The sequence below is a fragment of the Thamnophis sirtalis genome, unplaced genomic scaffold, assembly GCF_051295495.1.
Source record: "Thamnophis sirtalis isolate CommonGarterSnake01/CBP01778 unplaced genomic scaffold, rThaSir2_p1.2 scaffold_15, whole genome shotgun sequence".
Lineage (NCBI taxonomy): Eukaryota > Metazoa > Chordata > Lepidosauria > Squamata > Natricidae > Thamnophis > Thamnophis sirtalis.
In genome coordinates this window covers 2,229,566-2,244,626 of record NW_028261395.1, presented here as the reverse complement: position 1 = coordinate 2,244,626, position 15,061 = coordinate 2,229,566, and the positions used below count along the sequence as shown (strand labels likewise).

General features: G+C 42.9%; 2 protein-coding genes and 1 long non-coding RNA gene across 4 annotated transcripts in view; 2 read left to right on the top strand and 1 right to left on the bottom strand.

The window, feature by feature from the left end:
* The window catches only part of LOC148042423 (kinesin-like protein KIF11), a 33,560-nt gene extending 30,047 nt beyond the window's left edge, over positions 1-3,513 (bottom strand). Inside the window, exon 1 of the mRNA XM_087702235.1 lies at positions 3,401-3,513. Coding sequence (XP_087558361.1) covers positions 3,401-3,468 — 68 coding nt within the window. The 5' untranslated portion in view covers positions 3,469-3,513. The remainder of the gene's footprint in view (positions 1-3,400) is intronic.
* A 1,112-nt stretch (positions 3,514-4,625) lies between these two features.
* Positions 4,626-12,039, top strand: LOC148042422 (uncharacterized). Its single transcript, XR_015695115.1, has 3 exons — positions 4,626-5,304; positions 5,515-5,585; positions 11,887-12,039. It is a non-coding gene; the product is annotated as an uncharacterized LOC148042422 (long non-coding RNA).
* A 1,815-nt stretch (positions 12,040-13,854) lies between these two features.
* IDE (insulin degrading enzyme) overlaps positions 13,855-15,061 on the top strand; it is a 58,812-nt gene continuing 57,605 nt past the window's right edge. The window contains exon 1 of one of the 2 annotated variants that reach the window (XM_087702233.1): positions 13,855-14,011. In XM_087702233.1, the coding sequence (XP_087558359.1) occupies positions 13,887-14,011 (125 nt within the window). In that variant the 5' untranslated portion in view covers positions 13,855-13,886. The remainder of the gene's footprint in view (positions 14,012-15,061) is intronic. The other variant, XM_087702234.1, reaches the window with a different exon arrangement.

Sequence of the window (15,061 nt, the reverse complement as noted above, 5' to 3'; positions counted from 1 at the left end):
ATAGCTCATATAGTGACTGTTTGACGTTACAACAGCAGTAAAAAATGTGACTTATGATCATTTGTCATACTTATGACCATTGCGGCATCCTCACGATCACAAAATCTACATTCGGATGTTTTGACAACTGACTCACATATATGACGGTTGCAGTATTCTGGGATCGTGTGATCACCTTTTGCAACCTTCTGACAAGCAAAATCAATGGAGAAGAGATTCACTTAACAACTGTGTTACTAATTTAACAACTATACGAATTCACTTAACAAACATGGCAAGAAAAGTAAAAACGGGACAAAACTCACTTAACAAATGTCTCAACATAAATTCTGGACTCAATTGTGGTTGTAACTCGAGGACTACCTGTATTCAGTCAAGGAACCAATTATCAAGGTTCAAGGTTCATTTTATTTATATGCCGCCCTATTCCCGGCGGGACTCAGGGCGGCGCACAAACCCAAGGGAGGGGAAGGGAAACACAAAGAACTATCACTGTATGAAATTTCACATCTAAGGCATAGATTGCAGCTCTTATTTTTTTAGATGGGATCCACATGAAGCCATCCAATCACACAGTATCAACACAAGACTGAATCATTACAAATATATGAAACAAATATATCTTGGGCCCAAAATGTAGAATGAACAGATGTAGTGATGTTACATGGGATTTATCTGCAACCACCATGAAACAGCATATAACTTTCTGTATGCTGAAGCATTACAGTTACGTTTTTTAATTATGTTAGATGCTGTAAAGGCACAATAATGTGGATGCAAGGGGTCGATACCATTAAATATTCTTTAAAGATAAAACCCACCCAAAACTATTATTAAACAACAGCATTGAAAGACCCTTATGATTTCCACGATGCAAAGTTATGGAGCTGAAACACAGATTTTTAGATTTTGAAAATCCTTACATATGAGCCATTTGAAATTAGGATCAATGTCTAGATGGCAACTATCTCCACTGCCTGAGCCAGAAAATTAACATATCTAGCCATTTTGGATGTTATCATAACATTAATAACCCTCAAAAGATAGACAACACATACACCAATTAATTTCAAAGAAAAAAAACAGAGCTGTAATTATTTCAATTCTGTCCAAGAACATACTACAAACACATTGATTTTGTACTTTAGGATACAAGTATGGCATAAAAATAATTCTTTGGCATGGTTCATCCAAAAAGACTCAGTTAACCAAAATCTGTTCATTTAAAACATACTGTATATACCATTTAGGTTTTTTTTTAATATGGTAAAATGACCTGGAAAAGTTTATATCAACATCAACAAAAATCGCATCACAACAAAGATCTTACGCTTCATATTGCACAACTCCACATAAATTCTCTTCAGATTCAAGTTTTAGCCTCATGCCAGTGCCCCCCAAATGCAGCAAATTAATTAGGATTATCTTTTAGCCCAAAGACATGGGTACTATTTGAGACGCTTAAAACAGATCTTTATCCATATTAGATTATACTGATTTTTATATTTTGCATTGTTATCCTGCTCAGTAAGTTACCTAGAGAAAATCTACTGACTGGCAACCACCTAAATGTGACAACTGTTTGCCCATCCAAGTGATGTAGTTCAATGATATAATCATTATAAAACTTTCCACCTCAAGCATTTACCATATCATTAAAAAAGCCTAAATACTACTGTGCTTTTTAAAAATTAGAATCTTCAACAATTATTACCATAGCTTTTTACATTTTTATAGAGTGTGAGGGTGAAAAGGAGTCTGTCATTGGTGCCAATTCAAATACATCTAAATAAAGTGGATATGTACCGGTACATGATACATAGCAGGACAATTATGTCTGCTCAATAATCTTTTGTCAAGCTGAAGATGCTCTCCCCAGACTGATTCCGCTGCCTTCATAATTTTAATTAAAAAACTAAATAAAAAAACACCCCACCTTTGGGAAGCTTAAGAGCACACTTAATAGTGAATTAAGTGCTATTGTTTCCAATGGAAGGTACTCTGAATGCATACTCTACATGGAGCCATAGTTCAAGATGCATGATAATAGGGCTTTACTCCCCCTTTAGCGACTCTTAGGAATATACTTAATGATGAATACACCATATTATTGTTTCCAATGAAAGGTACTCCTGAAAACGAATGAACACTGTAGGTAGAACTATTGTAACTAATGGGACTTTACTCCTAGTCAAGCTTGCCTGCAGAAGTCTGTGGGGTCACTGGATGTTTTTAAGGAGAGTCTAGGTTCCCATCCTGGTGGGAATCTCTTCCTGAATTGTCATTTTCCCATGAAGAGGACTAAAAAAATCCAATTAATGTTAACAATGATGTAGTGTTATTAATTTCAGGCCAAACAAGGAAATAATTTTAAGAGCAAATAGGAGGAAAACGGCTGTTCATTTCTGATCACTAAATTGTTCTCTTGTTTTTCAAGCATCATGCTTAAAGTTTTGCTAACTATTGATAGCCATTTCTGCCTGATCTATGTATTTATCTTATTGGTATTTAACACATGTTTTTAAGGAGAGTCTAGGTCAGTGGTTCCCATCGTGGTGGTGGGGCATGGCCAAAAAAAAGGTTGGGAACCACTGGTGTAGACAGACAGACACTTACCTAAAATGGTTTAGATTCTCCTGCCTGAGCAGGGAGCTGGACTAGAAGACCTCAAGGTCCCTCCTTCCAGCTCTATCCTACTCTAAGACTCGCAGTCTCCTTCAACAAAGCGGCATGTCGATGGTTGGGACTTGGGAGGGACTAGATCCAAGACTGGCTCATCTTGGCAGCGCAGCCCCGGGGACGCAACTCCTCCATCCCGACTCGAGTCCTTTCTTATTTATTTTATTTTATATTTTATTACATAGTTTATTAGGGACTACGTACAGTTAGATAGGTAGCATATATTTACAAATAAGCAGAACAGCAGGTTGCTACTTTCAAAAATGTCCAGCCTTAGAAAGCCAGTGGTGGATGACCACATATTGACTGATTCTCTGTAGCTGCAGTTGAAGGTCACAGTACAGGTAGTCCTCTACTTACAACAGTTCATTTAGTGACTGTGCAAAATTACAACTGGCACTGGGGAAAAGTGATTTATGACAATGTTTCAAATTTGCAATCTTTATGATCAAAATTCAGATACTTGCAACTGGTTCATAGTTATGACCGTTATTTTTTTTACTTTCAAAAGTTTTCTTTCTTTTAAAACACACTCGAGTCCTTCCGAGGAGCCTCAGAGGCTCGTCCGTAAACGCGATCGAATCCCGAGGCAGACCAAGCGGGGGGGAGAAATGCTGCAAAGCCTGGAGGTGAACCCGGATCAAACCCGGGCGAGGTCTTGGAGGAGGAAGGAGGAGGACCCAAAAAAGCAAAGGGCGAAGATGCCTCGCCGGGGGCTTACCTGCATCTCACCACCACCTGGATGTTCTTGCCTTTGTCCTCTTTCTTGCCGCCGACGGAAGAGCTCATCGTCGCTTCGTCCCGGGATACGTCCAGAAGGCGAGACCCGGACGGGGGGGACAAAGGAGGCGAAGGGGGAGAGAGCGAGAGAGAGGAGCGCAGCCGCCTTTCAGCGGAAACCGCTCGAGCGACTCTTTACGCCCCGCAACCAACTTCGCGAGAGAAGCGCGCCAAGAGCGAAGCCAACTTTGAATAAGCCGCGCGGCGCGTCAGCCAATCGGCGGGAGGCTAACGACATTCGCGGAGCACTATGGGACTTATTTTTTTAATATGCGCGAACTCCTGTTTATGACATCATCGCTAGGCGACATAAAGGATCGTGCAGCTAGAGCTAGTGTTTCTCAACCTTGGCAACTTGAAGATGTCCGGACTTCAACTCCCAGAGTTCCCCAGCCAGCATTCGCTGGCTGGGGAACTCTGGGAGTTGAAGTCCGGACATCTTCAAGTTGCCAAGGCTGAGAAACACTGAGCTAGACGTATATAAAAAGGAGTAAGCAGATGTCTATATACAGAATAGCAATAGCAATAGCAGTTAGACTTATATACCGCTTCATAGGGCTTTCGGCCCTCTCTAAGCGGTTTACAGAGTCAGCACATTGCCCCCACCAATCCGGGTCCTCATTTCACCCACCTTGGAAGGATGGAAGGCTGAGTCAACCTTGAGCCGGTCAGATTAGAACCGCTGAACTGCAGATAACAGTCAGCTGAAGTGGCCTGCAGTACTGCACCCTAACCACTGCGCCACCTCGGCTCATAAGAGATCTAGAAGTATTAAATGTTAAAAGTATTAAGTATTAAAAGGTAGACCATAACCTACTACTAGATAAAGTAGAAGAATGTGGGTTGGACAGCATCACCACCAGATGGATTCGAACTTGGCTGACCAACCACTCTCAATGTGAAGTTCTCAATGGAACTGCATCTACATGGAGGAAAGTATGCAGTGGAGTACCCCAAGGCTCTGTTTTAGGCCCAATACTCTTCAACATATTCATCAATGATTTGGATGAGGGAACAAATGGGGAACTCATCAAATTTGCAGATGACACCAAGCTGGCAGGAATAGCCAACACTCCAGAAGACTTAAGGCTTAAGATACAGAAGGATCTTGACAGACTTGGACATTGGGCACTATCTAATAAAAATGAAATTCAATGGTGAAAAGAGTAAGGTTCTGCATTTAGGCAACAAAAACGAAATGCACAGGTACAATATAGGTGGTACCTTGCTCAATAGTAGTAACTGTGAGAGGGATCTTGGACAACCATTTAAATATGAGCCAGCCGTGGGCAGCAGCTGCCAAAAAAGCCAACACAGTTCTAGGCTGCAGAAACAGAGGGATAGAATCAAGATCAGATGTCTATATACTGAAGGATCTTGACAAACCTGAACATTGGGCACTATCTAATAAAATGAAATTCAATGGTGAAAAAAATAAGGTTCTGCATTTAGGCAAGAAGAACGAAATGCCCAGGCACAGTATAGGTGGTACCTTGCTCAACAGTAGTAATTTGAGAGGGATCTTGGAGTCCTAGTGGACAACCATTTAAATAGGAGCCAGCGGGCTGTAAATTGCTCAAGTCTGTTCTAAACGAACTTCCTTAGGGGACTTTTCCTATCTCCCCACTCTGGTGGATTTGGAAGTTGTGACCGGGAAAAGATGGTCTTTCAGTTAACCTGGTCCCAAGCCATATAGGCTTTGAAGGTGACAACCAGCATCTTGAACTAGATGCAGGAGCAAATTAGCAGCTAATACTACTCCCGCAGGAGGGATAACACATGAGGACATTTAGGCCTTCAGAAAGCTATGTGTGCCGCTGCATTTGATCCAACTGAAGCTCTCAGGTACTTTTAAAGGGCAGCCTCAGGTAGAGATCATTGCAATAGTCAAGAGGGGAGGTGACTAAGGCGTGGGTGGCTGTGAGCAAGAATTGTTGATTCAGGAAAGGTGGTAACTGGGGTAACAACTCACAGTTGCGCAAAGGCAAATGGTTGAAAAATTTCCTGCATGGAAAAATTACAGTGATTATTTTATTTTTATGGTGTACTTTCTAGGTGTGGCTATCAACGTAAGTTTTTGGAGTGCAAGCTGTCCAAGTCGTTAATCCAGCAGTTTACAAGAAATAGTAAGTTACTATGCTAACAGTACTTTGGAACTAATTTATACGTTTGTTTATAAGATTTTGTTCTGTTGTTTTTTTCCCCCCAGCTGAAATGCCACCATGGATTATTGCTTCAGCCCTGCCTTATGCCCTAATAGCAGAGGCGTGGTACAATTTTCATTAAAGCAAGATTCATCAGCCTTTGAACAACATGCTGGAAATCTCTTTTGCAAAAGGAGATGGGGCCACGTAGAATAATTGAACCATAGGAGGTATTTTGCTGCAACCCCCTGCCTGGTTCGGGAATATTGACATCATCTATATAATTTATGCAATTTACATAATTATAAACATACTTCAAGTGTAGGTTGGGACTTCATTGCTACAGAAACCCATTAACAGAATTTTGATATCACTTTTGTTAGATACTAGCTTCAGTTATAGTGGTTTCCACCAAGGTCCTCTGTTCCAGTGGGAACAGAGGTTTAATCTCATTGGTCGAAGGGTCTGATAGCTCCCCGTAAAAGGGCCGCCGTCAGACTGAACCTTCGCTGGATTGTACATACTTGTATGTACATAAAGTCCCAAAGGTGCTTTTTATTTCAAAAGGCAACTAGAGTTTCCTTGAAGACATTTCACTTCTCATCCAAGAAGCTTCTTCAGTTCTGACTCAAGAACTGACTGAAGTGGACTCAATGACTCTGAGAAAGGGTGCTAATGACTGCAAGGAATATAAATCCCTCCATCCTCCATGATACAGTCAGAACTGAAGAAGCTTCTTGGATGAGAAGGAAAACATCTTCAAGAAAAAATACGAAGTCCAGACCATTATTTGGAGGATTGAGAATCTCCATAGACACTCAGGACTAAAGACGTGACATTCCGAAGAATAATGCAGTGTATCTACAGATTGGCCAGAAAATGTATCTAGAGCACTTAAATCTTAAGTGACACAGTTCTTAATATTAGTAATTAGTTTATTAATTATAGCAGCCTCTCCCAATATGGGAGCTTGTATGTGGGAGAAGGTAGAAGAACAGCATTGGGAGCATAACAAAAAGAAGGACGTGTGGGTTTTGTTGATGTGCGTGAATCACATTCTTCTTAAATCATTTTCATCTGGATCGTCTTCCGTGGGGAACTGAATCATCCTTGACATCTCAAAAGGTATTGGGGGGGAAAAGGTTAGGGTTAAGGTGGCTATATTTGCTCTGTTTGTTCAAAAAGGCATAAGACCAAAGGAACTGCTTCAGAAATAAAGCAAAATTAAATGAATAAGCTGAAGATCATTTCTCAAAGTCAATCAGGCACAGTGGAAAGACATTCGACAGAACATGGTTTGGCCGTCAACAGCCCTCTTTGCTTTCTTTGGAGTCTTCAAGATCTGCTTTTATAATTAAAAGATAATTCCCAATTGTTTTCAGTGGAAGCAAAAGAATGAAGATATCCAGAGCCTCCAATAAAATTAATATATCTTACACTTCAGAAATAAGAAATGTACGCTCCCCTCAGTTTTGGGGGATGTGATGTTGATATCACCAGTGATGGCTGTTGCATAATAGCAATAGCAATAGCAGTTAGACTTATATACCGCTTCATAGGGCTTTCAGCCCTCTCTAAGCGGTTTACAGAGTCAGCATATCGCCCCCACAGTCTGGGTCCTCATTTCACCCACCTCGGAAGGATGGAAGGCTGAGTCAACCTTTGAGCCGGTGAGATTAGAACCGCCGAACTGCAGATAACAGTCAGCTGAAGTGGCCTGCAGTACTGCACCCTAACCACTGCGCCACCTCGGCTACCCTCCTCTATTCATTCCTTCATATCTTTCACAGTTTTGTGCATGTTTTTTTTTTAAATTTTACACTGGGATTCTTGCCGTTTTGAACTATTAAGCGCCCCCCCCCCCCTCCTTTGCTTATTTTTCAGTATTTGCTTTCGTGGTGAAAGAAATATTTTCCTATATTTGTATGAAGGAAGGCAGATTAGCATTCTTTATAGGGAAAAAAAAAACATTTATATGTACATTTAACAAAATTGAATCTCAGGAAGGAAAACAGATGCCGAAGCAATCATCAATCTTCTAGAAAGCACCGTTCCCTTCCATTCCTTAAGATGACTTCACGGAACACATTATGAAATATTTAATTGCAAATAGTTAACATCTCACATTGGTAGAAAACAGACGAAGGCTACTAATAGGGTTTTTATTTTTTTAAAAAGCAAAGGAACATTGGTAATAACGTACTCGACAGGATAAGGATTGTTAATTTGTTTTGCCTACGATGCACTGTTGAAGTATCCAGTTAACTATGAATGTTGTTGGATCTTAAATTGTTGTATTGTCTTATTTATCTCCCTTCCCTCTTTTATTGTAAGCCGCCCGGAGTCCTTCGGGAGTGGGCGGCATACAAAATTAATAAACTAAACTAATAAACTAAACTAAACTTTTATTACTTTGTGCCGCTCCTTGCCATTTTATTACCACGTGTGGCCATAAGAAGGTCTCTGAGGACTTATGAAATGCGTCAGAGGATGTTCATTTTATCTTGCTCGGCTCATTTTAAGAGCCGAGGTGGCGCAGTGGTTAGGGGGCAGTACTGCAGGCCACTTCAGCTGACTGCTATCTGCAGTTCAGCGGTTCTAATCTCACCAGCTCAAGGTTGACTCAGCCTTCCATCCTTCCGAGGTGGGTGAAATGAAGACCCGGATTGTTGTTGGGGGCAATATGCTGACTCTGTAAACCGCTTAGAGAGGGCTGAAAGCCCTATGAAGCGGTATATAAGTCTGACTGCTATTGCTATTGCTTGCAGGCTGTGGGTTATGCCTGTTCTACAATAGTAAGCAGCACATCCAGGAGTGTGTGTTTCGCCAAGAACCTTTTAGTGATTAAAATAAATTATTGTACCCGATTATTATATTTTCAGCACTGTTGAACCTTCTGCCCACACATGCACCCATCCAAACTGTTGACCTACTTAAATACTAATTGTTATCTTTAAGGTATGTCTTGTTTTTCTTCACTGATGGTTTGCAATGCCTGTTACCTGTTGAAATGTAATCAACTTGAGGTGGCGCTAATGTTACATAAGCTAATTATACAAATTATACAAAATTAAGGGATGCGTTGCTTAAAAGACAAAGTAAACATTCAGTAACCATTTCTACGTATATTATCCAGTTGTAATTAATTTACTTTGAGATAACTAAGGGCACATCCTTGGAGCCTCTGTGATGGGCTTCACTCTACTACTGCCAAAGTGGTATCCAAATTAATGTACTTCTCTTGCGAAGGTGGCCACCTCTCTTTCCAGCTATCCAGTGGGTCCACATAAAGATGAAAGCCAGTTGGTGCTCTGTCCCCATTTTTTAAATTCCTTTTCCTGGAAGGGAGGGGGAGAAATGGGGCGGGAAATCTCAAAATAGGCATTGTGCAGGGGAATAGTAAAGTTCCACATCAGAATAAATTGAAAGGACAGGGAAATGGTGGGAATGTCTGGTTGGCACAAAGGGATGAGAGGTCCAGGAGCAAGGAATTTCTACTATAGAAAAATTTCCACCTCTAAACTCCGAAGGAAAGTTTGCAAACGGTTCGGAAGCTGACTCAATAGGTAATTCAATCAGCTTTCCAACCCAATTACCTCCAATAGACCGATCAGATCCCACAGATTAGGCCTCCTCCGAATTCCATTTGCCGGCCAATGCCGATGTGGAGAGCCTTCTCTGTGGCTGCTCCGACCCTCTGGAACGAGCTCCCCGTGGAGATTCGAACCCTCACCACCCTCCAGGCCTTCCGCAAAGCCCTTAAAACCTGGCTGTTCCGACAGGCCTGGGGCTAAAGAGTTGTATGGTTGTTGTGTGTTTTTAAATTTTGTATTGTTATGTCTCGTCTTTTTTATCCCCGTCTGTACCTCCTTCCCTGATTGAATTGTGAGCCACCCTGAGTCCCCTTCAGGGAAAAGGGCAGCATATAAATGTAATCAATCAATCAATCAATCAATGGCACTAAATGGCAATTGACAGACTCAGAGCCCAATCCCTTCAGTTGAAAGGATATAAGCATAATATATTAAACTAAAGTGAGACATCCCTGCACACAATTAGCAACTGGTTCTCCTTATAGCGAAGAAAGATGATAAAATATCCGTGCATAGGAATCCAAACTGATTCACTGCATTTCAGCTAAGAAACGGTTCCCCAGTCTGACGTAGTATCCTCTCAATAGAATAGGACTGTCTCCCAGAATTCAATCTTTGACCGTACTAGATTCAAAAATCGTTTTGCTTTGTACTTAATAAGATGCATATTTTTGCATATTAGAATTGGAACAGCCAATACGTCTAAAATAATAATAATTGAAAATTTAGACTTGAATGGAAAGGTCATAAGATAGCAATAGAAAACACATGTCGGCTCTGCAAAGAAGCGAGGTGGCGCAGTGGTTAGGGTGCAGTACTGCAGGCCACTTCAGCTGACTGCTAACTGCAGTTCGGCGGTTCAAATCTCACCGGCTCAAGGTTGACTCAGCCTTCCATCCTTCCGAGGTGGGTAAAATGAGGACCCAGACTGTGGGGGCGATATGCTGACTCTGTAAACCGCTTAGAGGGGGCTGAAAGCCCTATGAAGCGGTATATAAGTCTAACTGCTATTGCTATTGCTATAAGCTGAAGAAATAGATCACCCAATTAGCTGCTGCAAGATCTCACAGACTAAATGCAAACAATGGGCATGACGAACAACAACACTGAAGTAACACTTGGCTGCAGGCAAGAGCTGGTGGGAGCACGAAATGAAGTAATAGAAAATGAAAAAAAAAATTAAAAGTGCTCTGGGACTTTGCTATTATTTATTGTGGAAAGAGAATATGTGGGAATAAATTTTTATTTTTTTTAAAAAAATATACCGTAGCCATTGTGTGAACTTTTGATGAGGACGCCGGTATCTGGTATCTCTTGTACATTGCTGAATTCACACATTGCACTGAATCTTAAAGTGGCTTTTTAAATATTTGCTTAGCCCGTTGTGTGATACCAGCTGTGGTAGATTATAAGCCTCAAATTGTTATTATTTCTCAATCGGGTACTTTGAGCTGGCATACCTAAAAAATTTGTAACCAGGAAACCACAACATGCTGTACGTAAGATACACTCAGTGTATACTTTTCCCTTATAGAAGTTCCTTCCCATTTGTTGCAATGGGAGGGACATTGTAATGTAGCGTGACCCGACAAAAGGGCGAACGACAAAACCGCGCCCGACTAAAACGTGTCGCTAAAACCACGACGCCATCAACGCGCTGACAACAGCGCATCGACAGAAGGGCGATTTACAACAGTGCGTCGGCAGAAGGGTGATTTAAGTTAAGGTAAGGGTTAGGTTTAGGTTTAGATTTAGGGTTAGGTTTAGGGTTAGATTTAGGGTTAGGTTTAGTGTTACGTTTAGGGTTAGGTTTAGTGTTAGGTTTAGCGTTAGGTTTAGCGTTAGGTTTAGCGTTAGGTTTAGCGTTACGTTTAGGGTTAGTGTTAGCGTTACGTTTAGGGTTAGGGTTAGGTTTAGTTTTACAGCGCGCTTCTGTCGCCGCGCTGTTGTCGGCACGATTCAGCGCTCATTCGTCGGAGCGCTTTAGAACACGCGGTTTTGTCACCGAGGTTTAGTCGGGTGTGGTTTTGTCATTCGCCCTTTTGTCGGTGAACCGTAACGTAGAGTGTCTGATATACCGGTAGTACACATTGTCCCCAATTCCTGAATGACTTTAGAAGAGCGATAGAAGTAAGGTTCCAAGCCTTCTATTACATCTCAGAAAAGTATATATCCTGTTTCTACTAATGGAGCTTCCGGATTGGGTGGTTAAGGCTGCTGTTTGCTGCTAGAGTTAGGTTTCTGCCTCTAAGAGGTACATTCCTTTCTCACTGTCTATAGCACCTGCAGTTTGTTGCGATAAACATGCCCTGACAATCTTTTCCTCTTGATTACATGAATTCTCATGTATCATCAAAGAGCTGAAAGATAGAGAAGCCCTCTCTTCTCTGATCTCTAGCCAACCAGCGCTATTTCTCTTCCTACACTTGTGCTCTTTCCTTTGGGCTTCTGAATTCCTTTTCAACTGCTCCTATTCTGGGAACCAACTTTTCTCCAGGCTCCAAAAAGGTAGCGATGAAAGCCGGTATCTGTTCTTATAAAGTGAATAAAAATCCATTTATTTAATATTCCAACTAATTTTGATAATTAAAAAAAAACTTTTCAGATTGTTTCTAAAGCATGTACAATTATCGTGACTTAGTTTTAAAAAATAAAAATACAAAGTTAATGCATCGATTTGTAATAATTAGGACTGAAGGAGTAGAAGACGTAACTGGAGTAGAAGACGCACCATGATTTTGAAAAGGTAAATTTAAAGAAGTTTTTGCACTCTGCAAGCTTCCCAAACCCTCTGCACGTCCATTTTTACAAAGGAGGCGGGGTTTTAGGCCAAAAATGCTGTATTCGGTGTATAAGACGCACCCAGATTTTCACCCTGTTTTTTTGGGGTGGGGGGAAGGTGTGTCTTATACTCTGAAAAATATGGTAAATTAGAAATGTTAGGTACTTCTCTCAAATTCCCTCTTTTTAACTCATGTTTTCCAGAATTTGACTTCCCCATTTCTTTTAGATGGGCTATTGTGGGAAAGTATGGCAAGAAAGATAAAATAGAAAAATTATTTTCTTTTACAGTAATGCATTTATTTAACTGATTGATAGATCCAAATTACTACATTTTGGGCTGAGTTTACATGGCTATACTATGACATTGTTTCTTTTAATAGATAGTTAAGCTAGTTGCGATCGTTATTTTTACATGCTGTTTTGTATGTGAAGGGGAAAGAATATTAGTGCCACCCCATATTAACAGTACTGTATTCTGACATGCTGTTAGAGCTGAGGTGGTGCAGTGGTTAAATGCAGCACTGCAGGCCACTTCAGCTGACTGTTATCTGCAGTTTGGCGGTTCAAATCTCACCGGCTCAAGGTTGACTCAGCCTTCCATCCTTCCGAGGTGCGTAAAATGAGGACCCAGATTGTGGGGGACGATATGCTGACTCTGTAAACCGCTTAGAGAGGGCTGAAAGCCCTATGAAGCGGTATATAAGTCGAACTGCTATTGCTATTGCTATTATGCAGATGCTTATTTTGAGAGATAGCAGCCTTGTTAAGTCTCTCGCTGCAATGTTTACAAAATTTGGAAGGTCAGTCTGTATCGCTTCCCTCTGGCTCTATGAAGTAAGAATAGCACAGCAGCTGCTCAGGGCCAGTTTTATTTTCTCCAGGATTTTGCCAATTGCATAATCATAGGAGAGACCTGCCTCTCTTCTCTTTCTGGCCTACTCTTTCCCCCCCAGGTTTATTTCCCATTACTGGAAGCAAAATGGGTACGATCAGTTTTACACTGGAATTAATCAGTGCCAGCTCGAAGAAGGATGGATAGTGCCTTAATTCTCTATGGAGAAAATGCCTTTTTGAGGAGGAAGCAAAGATCCGAAAATATCCTAAGGCTTCTGAGATGTTCCCTGCGGACCGCGGCATTATAGCCTGATTTTTTTTAAAATCATCTGTACTCGTGAGCTTCAATTCATTAATAAAATAATTCCTAATGTCTTGCATAAAGTTTAAAAAAAGGTTTAAGTCTATATTAAAAACCTTTCTACGGTATTGCTTGTGTAGGTTTCTTGATGCTTCCACATATTGTCTGGTGGAAACATCATTAGCTCTTCATGAAACATTGTCTGTACATTTAGTTCAGTGTTTCTCAACGTTGGCAACTTGGAAGATGTCCGGACTTCAACTCCCAGAATTCCCCAGCCAGCATTCGCTGGCTGGGGAATTCTGGGAGTTGAAGTCCGGACATCTTTCAAGTGGCCAAGGTTGAGAAACACTGCTATAACGGGATCGCGCGCTGGCTCTCCCTCTTGCACGCGCGCACACACACACAAACACACAACACACACACACTCCCCGAAGGAAGGTTGTACAGTCCAGAGGCCCCTTTTGGCTCCCTTTAATTGCAGCCGCAACAGCCGGACTGCTGCCCGGACATTGTCACTACCTTTGGCTTGCAAAGCCGCTTTTGCGCTCCCGTCGTTGTTCTTCTTCCCGGAGCCCCGGCCGGCTGCCTTTTTTCCTTTCCCCCCCTCAGGCGGAGCGCTTTCTCGGGCGTCAAGGTAGGATTCCCTCCCCCTCCGTCCGTAGCGTAAAATGGCGCCGGGCCGGAGAAACTGGCTGGGCCCTGAAGGGAGGGGGTTGACCGGGGAAAAGTAGGCCGGCTTGGTGGGGCCCAGCGGGGCAGGGCCCAGCGATGCGGCAGCGACTCTGCCGGCTTATTACTCTGCGGGCCTCCTCCTCCTCCTCCTCCCTGCGGCCGCTTCCTTCAGCGCGCCGGCTTTTCCTGAGGCAACAGCAGCAGCGTCTCTTCGTTTGCGGGTAACCGCCGCGGGGAGGCCGGGAGTTGGGCCTTGTGAGGGGGGCTGAGGTAACGGAGGGAGGGTCTTCCCGCCTCAGCTGAGGGGAAAAAAGGGTCGGTGAGGCCGGGAGTTGGCCCTTGTGAGGGGGAGGCTGAGGTAAACGGGGGTCCCGCGAGCGTCTTCCCGCCTCGGCTGAGGGGAAAAAAGAGTCGGTGAGGCGGGGAGGCTGGGAGTTGGGCCTTGTGAGGCGGGGGGTCTGAGGGAAACGGGGGTCCCGCGAGCGTCTTCCCGCCTCGGCTGAGGGGAAAAAAGGGTCGGGGAGGCGGGAACCTGAGGCCTCTCGCGGCTCTCCTCTCCCGACCTTCCCCGGTGCGAGTGTGATAGTTGCAGCCGCTTGCCTGAGGGGAAAAAAGCAAGGGTGAATCAGCGCGAATGCCGGGGAAGACGGGGAAGCGGTTCCCCCTCCTTACCTGCGGGCTTAAAAAGGCTTAAAATGGGAGTTAGAAGGGCGGGGGGGGGAGAAGAAGGCCCCGTCGGCCTTCGGCCTCTCCCCCGAGAAGAGGACGAAGTGGGTGGGATGCCATTGCCAGGCCAGGTCGGTGGGTGGGTGCGAACCGAGACGGGTGTGTTTATATTGGGGGGGGGGGCAGAAGAAATGCTTAAAAAAGGGGGCGATATAAGGGGTTATATGGGGAGGGGAAGCCCCAGGTGTGTGGAAGTCTCCGCTTTTTGTGTTGTTGCGCTTTGCCGCCCCGAGTCACATTTTTGTGGGAGGAAGAAGCCAAACGTCATGCCGAACAGGTTTAACTGAGGAGAACTTGGCCAGCAAAGCATTTAAGATTTCGAGGCTTCTTATTTAAGCGTTTTCTTCCTTTCCGCCTTTTTTTTTGGGGGGGGGGGTAGAAAGGTGTCGGTTGATCAGAAATCGAGGCTGAGGTAAAAGACCGGAAAATAATAATATATATATATATGGATATGTATAAATATTTATAAATGTATGTATGTATGTATGTATGTGTGTGTGTGTGTATGTAAATATATGTATAAATGTATAATATATGTATATATG